We start from the raw sequence: 12,601 nt of genomic DNA on the forward strand, positions 1-12,601 counted from the left end.
CTATATGTTCCTGTTAGGGTGAAGTGCAAGGCTGGCAGGAGCAGGGTACCCTGGATGACAAAACATATTGAGGTTTTGGCCAGGAAAAAAGAAACATGGCTCAGGTACAAGCAACTGGAATCCAGGGATTCCCTGGAGGTCTACAGGGGATACAGGAGTATACTCGAGAAGGAAATTAGGAGGACAAAAAGGGGGCAAGAGGTAGCTTTGGCCGAGAGGATCAAAGTGAATCCAAAGGGATTCTTTAAATATATTAACAGAAAAAGAATAACTAGAGAGAGAATAAGACCAAAGTGGACATGTATGGAAGCGCAGGAGATGGGCCAGGTTCTCAATGAATATTTCTCCTCGGTGTTTACCTTAGAGAAAAACATCAAAACCTGGGAACATCAGAAGGTTAGTAGCGATATATTGGGGACAGTTCGCATTATGTATAGGAGGTGATGGGTGTATTAAAATGTATGACGGTGGATAAATCTCATGGCCCTGACCAGGTATATCCAAGAACGCCGGAAAGCTGGAGACGAAATTGCGGGAGCACTGGCTGAGATATTTTCATCATCATCATTAGCCATGGCTGAGGTACCAGAAGACTGGAGGGTAGCAAATGTTGTGTTCTTATTTAAGGGCTGCAAAGAAAAACCTGGGAATTATAGACCAGTAAGCCTAACATCTATGGTGAGTAAGTTACTAGAGAGGATTCTGAGGGATAAGATATATGTAGGCATTTGGAAAGACGGGGTTTGATTAGTAGTCAGCACGGCTTTGTGCATGGGAGATCATGTCGTACAAATTTGTTAAGAGTTCTTCGATGAAGTGACCAGGAAGGTTGATGAGGGCAGGGCGGTCGACATAGTCTATATGGACTTCAGTAAGGCTTTGATAATGTTCCACATGGTAGGTTTCTCTGGAAGGTTAAATCACCTGGAATCCAGGGAGAACTGGCAAATTGGATATCAATTGGCTTGATGGTCGGAAGCAGAGGGTAATGGTGGAAGGATGCCTATCGGAGTGGAGGCCTGTGACTAATGGTGTGCCTCGGGGGTCAGTGCTGGGCCCATTGCTGTTTGTTACCTATATCAACAATTTGGATGAGAATGTACAAGGCATGATCAGTAAGTTTGCAAATAACACTAAAATAGGTGGCATTGTAGACAGTGAGGAAGGTTATCAAAAATTGCAGCAGGGGCCAAGAAATGACGAATGGAATTCAATACAGATATGTGTGAGGTGTTGCATTTTGGAAAGTCAAATCAAGATGGGACTTCCACGTTGAATGATAGGACCTTTGGAACAGAGGGACCTTGGAGGTTCAGGTGCACGGTTCTCCAAAGGTGGAGTCACAGGTAGAAGGGCACTGAAGAAGGCTTTTATACTCCGAGCATTGAGTTTAGAAGTTGGGAAGTTGTGTTGCAGTTGTACAGGACATTGCTGAGGCTGCACCTGGAGTATTGTGTTCAGTTTTGGTCGCCTTGCTATGGGAAAGATGTTACTAAACTGGAGAGAGTGCAGAAGAGATTTACAAGGATATTGCCAGGACTCAAGGGACTGAGTTATAGAGAGAGATTGGACAGGTTCGGACTTTGTTCTTTGGAGCATAGGAGACTGAGGGGTGATCTTACAGAGGTGTATAAGGTCACGAGAGGAATGGATAGGGTGAATGCACTCGGTCTTTTTCCTCGGGTTGCGGAATCGAGAACTAGAGGGCTTGGTTTAAGTTAAGAGGGGAAAGAATTAATGGGAAACTGAGGAGCAACTTTTTTTACATAGAGGGAGCATGGTACTTATGTGGAATGAGCTACCGGAGGAAATGGTTGAGGCAGGGACATTGACAACATTTAAATTGTATTTGGACCGATACGTGGATAGAAAGTTTGAGAGGGATATGGGCTAAATGCAGGCAAATGGGGTTAGCTTAGGTGGGCCTTTTGTTTGGCTTGGGCCGAAGGGCCCGTCCGTCTCCATGCTGTAGATTCTACGAACAGTGCGAGTGCTTTTACTATATGAGATGAATCTTTGTTGATTATTTGAAGTGAAATTCAAGTTTTTATTTCAAATATCTTTCACCTTGAGTTAACGTGGTCGCAGGGTAGGGGGATGTGGGAGGTTAGTGGTGGTGGCAGTGTAAGGGGTGGTGATGATGGGATAGGGGTTTGGGGCCGTGAGAGGGTAGGTAACTTGGGTGTTTGGAATGGGGGTAGGAGTCACTTCTAATTGGTACAGCAAAATTAAATACTGTGCACGCTGCAAAATTCTCCTTTAAATTTAAGCCAGCATATAAACAACAGTCTAACCTTTCCTTTGATGGCCACAATCCTGATGGAATGCTGAGTTGATGTACAGAGGCTTGAGAATCATCAATATAAATGCAAGAAACTAAAAACCATGAGTGATGTGGTGTTAACTCTCGCACTTTATTGCTCTTGAAAAGCCTGTCACTAGGAGATTGCTTTAAGAAAGGTTTTACAAATCTCTACATCACCTTCACATCAGATAAGTTGCAGATTCGCCGTGCACAGCCCAATTTGTATGCCAGCTTAGAGGAAGGGAAAACAATCCAGTTCTGGAGTTACGGCTGTATTAAGGTTTTGTACCATGTATCATTCTTTGAAAAATTCAGATCAACAATTCAATCTACGTTTTTCCTGAGCTAGTAGATGTCTGACAAATCCTGGTGATAGTGTCATTAATGCAAAAGGAATTGTTGCCATTTATGGTATATTGTGGGTTGGCACCAGTGAACTCGGAATGAAGTGGTTGTATTAGCTACAGAGTTTAATTGTTTTGTAAATGGAGTATGTCTGTAGCCACTTTCCTAATATCAGTTGTATTCTGTGATTCAGTATCTTTAGAGAATCAGCATTGGGTCTCTAATTTCACCATTGCCACAGTCACTCTGCCTGCTGCATGCAGAAAGAAAAACAAAACCTATTTATACAGCACCTTTCACTGTGGCAAAAGTGTCCCAATTCACTTTACAGCTAATTCCACCTTTTTGAGTTGTCACTGGTCTAATGTAGACAAATTGTGGAGCAGGCTTGAGTAGCCGAACGGCTGGCTCCTGATCCTAATATGTATGATTGTAGGCAAGGTGGCTTTTGCCATCCATAATTATCTTGCGAAGAGTGTGAAATCGAGGCTGGAGTTCTGTTTATTTTGTTGCTCATCAAAGTTTACTCATGGGCTTTGTGGGGTGAAATTATCAGGACAGGACTATGCAATGGGCTCAAAGTGAATCAGTAAACTTTACATTGCATGTGATTCTTGTCTTTTCATTGACTTCAATTCATGTCTTTTAGTCAATTAACTATTATGAGTGCTTTTATGAGTTTTTGAGGTATTGAATATAAATAGTGTGATGAAGTTGTTCTGCATAGCAGATATTGAAACTGTTGTGAAAAGCAACAAAGAGAAGATTCCTCAGACTTACTGATCAAGGGAACACAGACAAAATTGTGAACCATTCAGTCTTTCTCCTCTGGCCTCTTAATGGTTGTGTTGCACCGAGTCACCCCCTAAGGGCTCTAACCTTCTCACTGACAGTGAAGACCTATGTGGTTCAATCATTTCGGCTTGTTGCTCAGGAGTCATTTGATTTTTCTACCCTGTGACATTACTGATCAACCAGAATCCAATTACAACATTTTTATGAAATAATTATATTGAATAAGATCATGCACCAAGGCAGAAGTACTTCAGAATGAAAAAGTGTTTGTGCAGTTTACCTGGGGCTGCAAATATTGAGTCCTTCTCTCAAATATGGTGTAATGTGCAGAATACAGTGTTATAAATAACCAGTAGGATATTGTTCTGTTAAATTAATTTTGCATAAATTGCACTGTGCTATTAAGGACATTTTGTAGAATCTGGTTTGTTCAAATATTGACGTTATTTTTAACTAGATGTTCTAGTAAAATAATACTCATTGTTGACATTTCTGTGATTGTTTCAACTTTGCCTTCCTGAGGTCTGGTGATCCTCAGGTTAAATCACCACCAGTCATATTTCCCCCTCAAAAGGGGAAAGCAACCTATGGTCATGTGGGACTATGGTGACTTTATGTGCCATGTTATATATTGAAGTTGCAAATGTTTAGTATCACTTCTATATAAATTGAAATGATTGGAAACCTGTTGGGAAAGCACTCCAGGAAGGTTATGAATAACCAAGCTGGAGTGATTTGAGTTGGTGCTGTGCAAGAGGGAAAGCCTTAGATTATTTTTTAATTTAAATTTATCACAGATGTGCAAATATATTAATTTGTGGGTCATAAATTACAAAATTCTAATTTCTAGAATATTTAAACTAGTATATTCAATTTAATTGGGTAGCACATGAAAATTCTTGATTGGACAATGCAAATGATTACTGAAATTGGTCATGTGTATTTGAAATTTGTTGGCTCAAAATATAATCTTTGTACATCATTTCAGATCCTTCATGGTTTTAAAAGTCAGATTGGGGATGAGAATTGGACCCGTTTTTCAGACCAGTTCCCACCTCCTTTGAAGGAACGCCTTGCAGCGTATTATGGAGTCTAGCTGTGTACGCTGTTGTCAACCCATACTCGTGGTAATTACCAAACTGTTTTACTTTAAATGAGATGAACTTCTATCCACCCATCTGTGTATCCACACATCTGTGCCATCACTAAGACAACCTGTTTCCACCTCCATAGCATTGCTCAATTCCATTACGACCTCAACTGATCTGTTGCTGAGGTCCGCAACCACGCCTTTTGAAACAGTTAAGTCCAGCATGGTAGCACAGTTGCTTCACAGCTCCAGGGTCCCAGGTTCGACTCCCGGCTTGGGTCACTGCCTGTGCGGAGTCTGCATGTTCCCCCCGTGTCTGCGTGGGTTGCCACCAGGTGCTCCGGTCCAAAGATGTGCAGGTTAGGTAGATTGGCCATGATAAATTGCCCTTAGTGTCCAATAAAGTTAGGGGAGGTTACTGGGTAATGGAGATAGGGTGGAGGCGTGGGCTTAAGTAGGGTGCTCTTTCCCAGAGCCGGTGCAGACGAATGGCCCCCTTCTGCACTGTAAATTCTATGATTCAGAGGTAATAGTATACACCTGGCTGGCCTCCTACATTCTATTCTTTATATATTTGAGGTCATTCAGAACTTTGATGCCTGTGCCAAAACTATGCCACTTCAGTCCTAACTCACACCAAGTCCCATTCATCCATCACAATACTTGCAAATTTTGAAATTGTGCCCTCTACATCCAAGTCTAAGTGATTAATATATATCAAGAAAAACAGTGATGCAACGAATATGGACCCCTGGGGAACACAACTTCCTCCTGTTTGAAAAACAACCATTCACCACAACTGTTTCTTTCGTATTTTATAAAGGGGCAATTTAGCATGGCCAATCCACCCACCCTGTACATCTTTGGGTTGTTGGGGTGAGACCCCTGCAGACATGGGGAGAATGTGCAAACTTCAAATGGGCAGTGACCCAGGACTGAGATCGAACACGAGTCCTCGCCACCGCGAGGCACTAGTGCTAACCACTGCGCCGCCACAATTCTCTTTCTTGTGTCTCGGCCAAATTTATATGCATGCGACCACTGTCCCTTTTATTCCACAGCTTCATCTTTGCCGTCAAGCATATTACCTGGCATTTTATCAAACACCTTTTGTAAATATATATACCACATCAACGTCATTACCCTCAACAACTCTTACCTTTCAAAAAATTCAATCAAGTTTGTTAAAGGCAAGTGGCACTTAATTATTTTATGCTGACTTTCCTCGATTAATCCACCCTTTTTTTCATTCCCACGCGTGTTACTGACGAGGCTGGCATTTGTTGCCAATCCTTATCTGCCCTTGAACCGAGTGGCTTGCTAGGCCATTTCAGAAGGCAGCTGAGAGTTGATCACATTTCTAAGGGTCTGGAGTCCCTGTAGGACAGACTGGGTAAGCATGGCAGATTTTCTTCCCTAAAGGACTTTAGTGAACCATATGGGATTTTACAAAAATCGATGATAATCGTCATGGTCACCATTACTGAAATTAGCTTTATGGTCCAGATTTATTCATTAATCAAATTTACATTTCACCAGCTGTTAATGTGGGATTTGGACTCCTGATCCCAGAACATTATGCTGGGCCTCTGAATTACTAATTCAGTGCCGTTACCATTATTTTGCCCCAGATATAGTTTCTAAAAACTTTTACTGCCACCAATGACTTTGCTTTTTTTGCTTTATCCTTTTGTGAACAATGGTATAATCTTTGCAGTTCTCAAATCATCTGGCACCATCCCTGACTGAACCTTTTGGTTGTTCATGTCAGTGGGATCTTCTGGCCCCGCGGACGGCACACCCCTGCGAGTTTCCCAGCGGTAAGGGATGCATTCAAATAGACATCCCGTTAACAATGATGGGACCAGAAGATCCCGCCGCTGACCAATGGTAGGCTGCCTGAACAAAACACACTGTGGGTTGTGTGGAAAATCCTGCCCCCTGTAACTAAGGAGTTTTGGAAAATTATGACCAGTACCTCCACCATTTCCACCTTTACTTCACTCAGTGTCCTGAGCTGTATCCCGGCTGGTCCTAGTGATTTAACTTTAAAGTACAGCCATCTTGTCTAGTACTACTATTCTCAATTTGTAGCTCATCCAAGTATCTCTGCTCCCTCCTCTTTCACTGATTGTGACAGCATCTTCCTTGGTAAAGACTGGTGCAAAGCACTCATCTAGTACCTCAGTCATGTCTGTTTCCAACTCAACCCTCTTACTACCCTATTATTTTTTTATAAGTCTGTAGAATATTTTTGGATTCCCTTTCATGTTAAGTAGCAGCCTCTTCACCTGCGCTCTTTGCACTAATTTGTTTTTTCACATCTTCTCTGAACGTCTACATTCAGTGTGGCTCTCTCGTCATCTGGGAGCTCTGACTTTGATTGCTCTAACTCTTTTTTTATTCCCCTCATGAGAATGCTTGTAGACTGTATCTGAACCATCTCCTCTTTGAAAACAGCCCATTTTTTGATTACAGTCTCCCTCAAATCTTTGATTCCAATTTACCCAGGACAGACTTGTCCTCAACCCACATCGTCCTCCATTTAAGAATATTGCCTCTTATTGTTCCTTGTCCTTTTCTATAATTAATCTAATCTTTATAATACTATATCACTGTTCCCTAAGAACCCCCTACTGATACTTGATCCACTTGACTTACTTCATGCTCCAGACCCAAATCCAGCAATACTTCTGTCCTTGTTGTGCTAGAAACTAGCAATCAAGAGAATTCTCTTCAAATCACTTCAAAAGCTCTTCCTCCCTCTCTGCCCAATATAGAATTAAAACCAACCTTTGGCCTAATGTTGCATTATGTGGTTCTATGTCAGATTTGTTTGATAACACTCCTGTGAAATACCTTGAGATGTTTGTTTTGGTCAAACATGTAAACCATATTTCTTTGTCTCTACAGGTCTTTCAAGCTGGGAAGTCCATAGGGAGACTCTGCACCCAGGGAAAAAGTTACCCTTTACGGGGGGGGAGGGTAAACCAGTGGGACATATAGTACAATCCCAGCCCTACTGGGACGGGTGGGAGGGAGGTGTTTAGCCGTCGTACTGTTCAGTCGACATTGGGGAAAGTTGAACCCTGAAGTCTCGATGGACATTTGTCTCTTCTTTTTAGAGCTTTACACCAGAAGAGAAGAAACAAAGGAAGACATCTGACCCAAAAACATCATGTTTCTGACTAAGGGAAAATGCAACAAATGCAGGAATATAGGCTTCAAAAGTGGGTTTTAAGTGCAGAGAGAAAATCATAATCATTAGGTTAAAGTTGGCAGCCAGAGACATGGGGGTTTTACATACAGACTAAGGCTGAAGGTAAGAATTAAGAAAACACTCGGGGATTAATAGGCATTTGCATGAATTTAGGAGAGCTACAAAAATGGCAATGTTAGCGCAATTCAAAAGTGCAGCTTGTTTCCAAGATTAATAGCAAACACCTAAGTAAAATCATAGACATTAAGATGTGAGTTTCTAATGAAGTAACAATATTGGTCATAATGAGTGACTAATGATTGATAACCAGGCTAAATGGCTCAAAACCCTAAATAGCTTTTTTTTCACTGAGTGGTACGTGCATATCAGTTAATGTTTGACATATCTTTAGTTTTGCATTTAAAAAACACCAGATAGTATAAGTAATTGGGTTGTAATGCCAGTGTTCAGATTTTTTTCTTAAACTAAGAACTACAGTAAATCTTTGTAGCGTACATGTTCGATTTAAGGTACAGGCATGTATTTGGTTCACTGTGGTTAACAGTAAGGTTGCTTTGTTTAGTGGGGCATTGGTCTAGCATGTGTGCATCATAGAGAGTGGAAATGGTAAGGTTTCTTTAGTGTTGCAGCTCAACAATATTACTAAATGGACTATGTAAAATACCCCGAGGTTTTTCATATAGGATTTTAATTTCTGTTAAGGTTATTCATAGGTATAACAGTTTGTAACGATTTGAAATACCTTTAGGATCCAATAGGTTTAAGATTGTTATTGTATTGTGTGTAACCTGCACAATGTGGAAAGCTGAAATCGCCATGCAAATCTGTTGCCTCTGTGCTGTCAATGTGATGTGCTTTCTGCATGGTTATATACTATTGAAATTAATAGAACCTCCCGAGATAAAAGAATTATGTAGTAGGACATTTGAGCGCTGCATAATTAGATGGCATGTAAGGACAATTGTACAAGTGTTAAGAGACAGGTTTGCTTTATTTAGTGTTTTTAATCCGACTTGATTGTAATACTTTTGTTCAAAGCATGATCTCGTGAGATGCTTATTGTCCTGTACTGAGTCTTAAGCAGGATAGATCAAAATTTCAATCTGGAATATATGAAACAAAAATTGGCACATTGGTGGCCCTTTTTGCCATAAAAGCTGCAGGAGCACAAAATGAAATGGATCCGTTTTCTTTAGTTTGTTCCACTTTATGTTGCTTTCTATACTCCTTTGTGTAAATAAATCCTTTTACATTAAATTCTTCCCCTTCCCCCTAATGTGTATTTGTTGTAAATCTTTTTTTTAATTTTTATTAGTATGTACTGTGAATGTGGAAAACAAAAACTGGTACACTTGACCTTTGTTATGCGTGTGAGTCTTTTATAATACATTGCCTGATTATTATCCCATGATGGTTAGATTTTTTTTCAGATGGGACATACCCTCCCCCAGGGAAAACAGCAGCTCTGCTGGTCAGAGTGTGGAGTGCAGCACAACTTTAGAGGCTGCAAGGCTAGATTAAAATATACAGCAAATAATTTTTAAAATAATTTAAAAGCCATGACAACTTTTTGTATTTCTAGGTTTTCCTCCGTTACATATTTTGCTACACAGAAAAAGGGAGAAAAAATTGTGTTTGGATGATTTTTGCTGCTTGCTTTTTAAGTTGTGTGAGATGAATGAGGTAACTAATGCACTGAAAAAGACAAGCTTTGTGTGCGTGTGTGCATGAATGAGATTGCAGCATGGAATTCAGTAGCTGCAGTTTAGTTTGCAATACATTTGTGGATTTTATTTTACTTTGCATGAGAATGCGGTTTATACATTCCTTACTTTTGCACAGCTTGGACAGTGATTGGACAGAAGCTGGTTACTTTTTCATAACTACATATATACAAACCATGTAATATGCTAGTTAACTAAGCGCTTCTCAGCTCTTCACTAAAAAAAGGTTCCATCAACTTGCATGGCCCTTTTCTACATGTGCAACATTCATAAACTTGCATGCAATGGACTTACTTTAATTGCTGATGCATAAATGATTTTTTTAAAACTTTTTGCTCAGGTTTCTAGAAAACAACTCCATGGCTGCTGCTAGAAGCTACCGGTATTTGTATTGTGAAGAGAAATGTATTTGCATGTTCTTCATAGGCTTGAACCAAAATAAATTTCTACGCTCAGTACCTGCAGTTGGTTCCCAAATGTGCTTAACTTGATTTTGATCTAAAAGGACATTTTCTTCACGTTAGATACTGCCTAACCAGGAATACAATACTTCAGACCAGGTTTTTTTTCTCACTTTTTGAAAATGACTAACAAAGCTCCAATGTTATCTGGATTTAAATCTCCACAGTGTTCAGGTGTAAGGAATAAAAGTTACAGTATTACAACAGGTTGGACAGAATTATAAATGTACTTAATTCCCTGGGGTGGAGGGTTTATTAGGGAGCAGAGCAGAATGGACAAAGATTAAATTCCTCTAAAGAATTAGAAAGTTTTTGTGAATGAGTTTCAAGACTTTAATTCCAGGCTTTCTAGCCAGTCAATTTGCTGAAAAAATATACACATTGCAGTAATTCAGCTGTTGGAGTGTCGAGAGGAGCTTTTTCTTTACTGTAATATTAATCAGACCTACTAAAATAAAGTGTTAAATGCTTTGCTTACTGTCCTCCCTTTTAACCCATGGTATCAGTTTTATATTTTAATTATTTCTACCCCCTTATTTCTCAGTGTTTTGGTATAAAGATCGCTAATACTTCTATTTCTCAATCTCCTGATCCCACCATCTTCTTTAGAAATTGGGAAAATTTTCAAAGTTAATTCCAAAGACCTAAAAGTATAGAAATGTGAAGTTACCAGGTCAATCTTCAATGTTACTTGTTACATCAGCAACCCGCCAACAGCAGGATGAATTCTCATCCAGGAATGTGCTTCGATGAGATAAACCGTCCTTGTATCTTTGGGTTAAGATCATGTTGATAGAAATTATTATTGGGCAGCCATGCAAAATGTTTAGTGGTCATCTTTACATTCTGTTCTTCTACCAGTGTTCAGGTTGGGTGGCATGGTAGCACAGTGGTTAGCACTGTTGCATCACAATGCCAGGGACCCGGGTTTGATTCCCAACTTGGGTCACTGTGCGGAGTCTGCACGTTCTCCCCGTGTTTGTGGGTTTCCTCCGGATGCTTCTGTTTCTTCCCACAAAGTCCTGAAAGACGTGCTTGTTAGGTGAATTGGATATTCTGAATTCTCCCTCAGTTTACCCGAAAGGGCGCCGTAGTGTGGCGACTAGGGGATTTTCACAATAACCTCATTGCAGTGTTAATATAAGCCTACCTGTGACACTAATAAAGATTAGGTTCGAATTGCTATACATCCAGCAAATGTATATGCAGTATTTTAACGACTGACTATCATTTGATTTAATAGGTCAGGTTTGGGCTAATATATTTAATGTGGGAGTAGAATTCCAGTAACCTGGCTTAATCCCCAAAAATAGTAACCATAAATAATTTTATTTACTAAAGATCTTTCTTTCCCCATCAAATAACCTTGTATGGGCAGGCTCGACAGTCTGATGTTTGATAATTTATTTCTCTTTACCCTATTTGACTTTGATCTGCACATGTATAGTGCTATTGCATTTACGTAAACCTCTAAATAATTGGTTTTAAAAGTTATAATTGTTTCCAGCACACTCATGAATGTGGAATAATCAAGGTTCAGTGCTCCAAACAGCAGCAGTAGCTCTTTAGTCCATCGTCTTCGTTTTCAGTTTTTGTTGACTTAAAAATATTGCCAATGTATGTAATTTTTAAATGGAGATTTACAAGAGTTGGTACTTTGCTGTACTCTGGTGGACATAGCAAATGCTGTGATATTCTTTTAGTCTTCAGTCTCGCACACTTTTTGAAAACTACTTTGTGAATTGGCCATTTTCCAGCAAAATCCCTTGGATTGACTGGGCTCTTTTAACTGATTTTCCATTATTTGAGCAAGTAGTATTTAATATCAAATATTGCTGTGGTATGTTTCTAAAATGAGTTTGTTCTAAACCCACAACACTTTTCAGTATTGCACTTGACTGAGCAACTGATTAATAATTGATTATATTCTACTGGTGCCTCCTGATACAAAGCAGGTTATGTATTATTAACCTAGCTCTCTGTCATGAGAACATTACAACTGACAGTCAGCTGCGATGTTGCAGTGTTTATAAATTGCTCCTGTGGTTCAGAACTACCTCAACACCAGATATATTTTAGTAAATTTTTGGGCAGCATGAATATGGAATGTTGAAAAGTACTTTTAAGGAAAATATTGTAACTACAAATGGTAATGTTTTAATTTACTTATCCAATCGGGTAAAATAGAGCCATAGGTTTTTCAGTGAAATTTAATTGACTGAAGCATGCTATTCATTTAAATGGATTTTACTGAGTTCAAAAAGCCTAATGTTAAAAATTAGAATGTATTTGAAGAAATTTATGTAACTAGAATTGGAGACTCAATGAATAGGTATACAAACATTTTTTTAAACTAACCTTTCCCTGGTAACTTCAAAAGCAGAGCATTAATTAATTCCCTTTTCTCAGACTGTACCAATTCATGAAATTTCTCTGGAAACTAAAAAACTGAAAAAGAAGAATCTAAATTATCTTTCACTTTGCATTCTCACTGCATTGCAGGTGCATAAGATTGATGGCTGCCCCTCTTCCCGCCCCCCCCCCCCAACCCCATTCTAATACAGCGGTTAATTAACATTCATATATTCCGATTACTAAAGGTGTAGCAAGAAACAAATGTGCATTGTCAAAATGTTTCTCCCCCCCCCCCCCCCCCCCCCC

General features: G+C 39.6%; 1 protein-coding gene across 1 annotated transcript in view; it reads left to right on the plus strand.

Moving 5' to 3' along the window:
• The window catches only part of tnpo1 (transportin 1), a 212,440-nt gene extending 202,633 nt beyond the window's left edge, over positions 1-9,807 (plus strand). Inside the window, 2 exon segments of the mRNA XM_038805431.1 lie at positions 4,434-4,572; positions 7,449-9,807. Of these exon segments, the coding sequence (XP_038661359.1) occupies positions 4,434-4,541 (108 nt within the window). The 3' untranslated portion in view covers positions 4,542-4,572; positions 7,449-9,807.
• Positions 9,808-12,601: the final 2,794 nt, after the last annotated feature.

Source organism: Scyliorhinus canicula, chromosome 8 (assembly GCF_902713615.1).
Source record: "Scyliorhinus canicula chromosome 8, sScyCan1.1, whole genome shotgun sequence".
Lineage (NCBI taxonomy): Eukaryota > Metazoa > Chordata > Chondrichthyes > Carcharhiniformes > Scyliorhinidae > Scyliorhinus > Scyliorhinus canicula.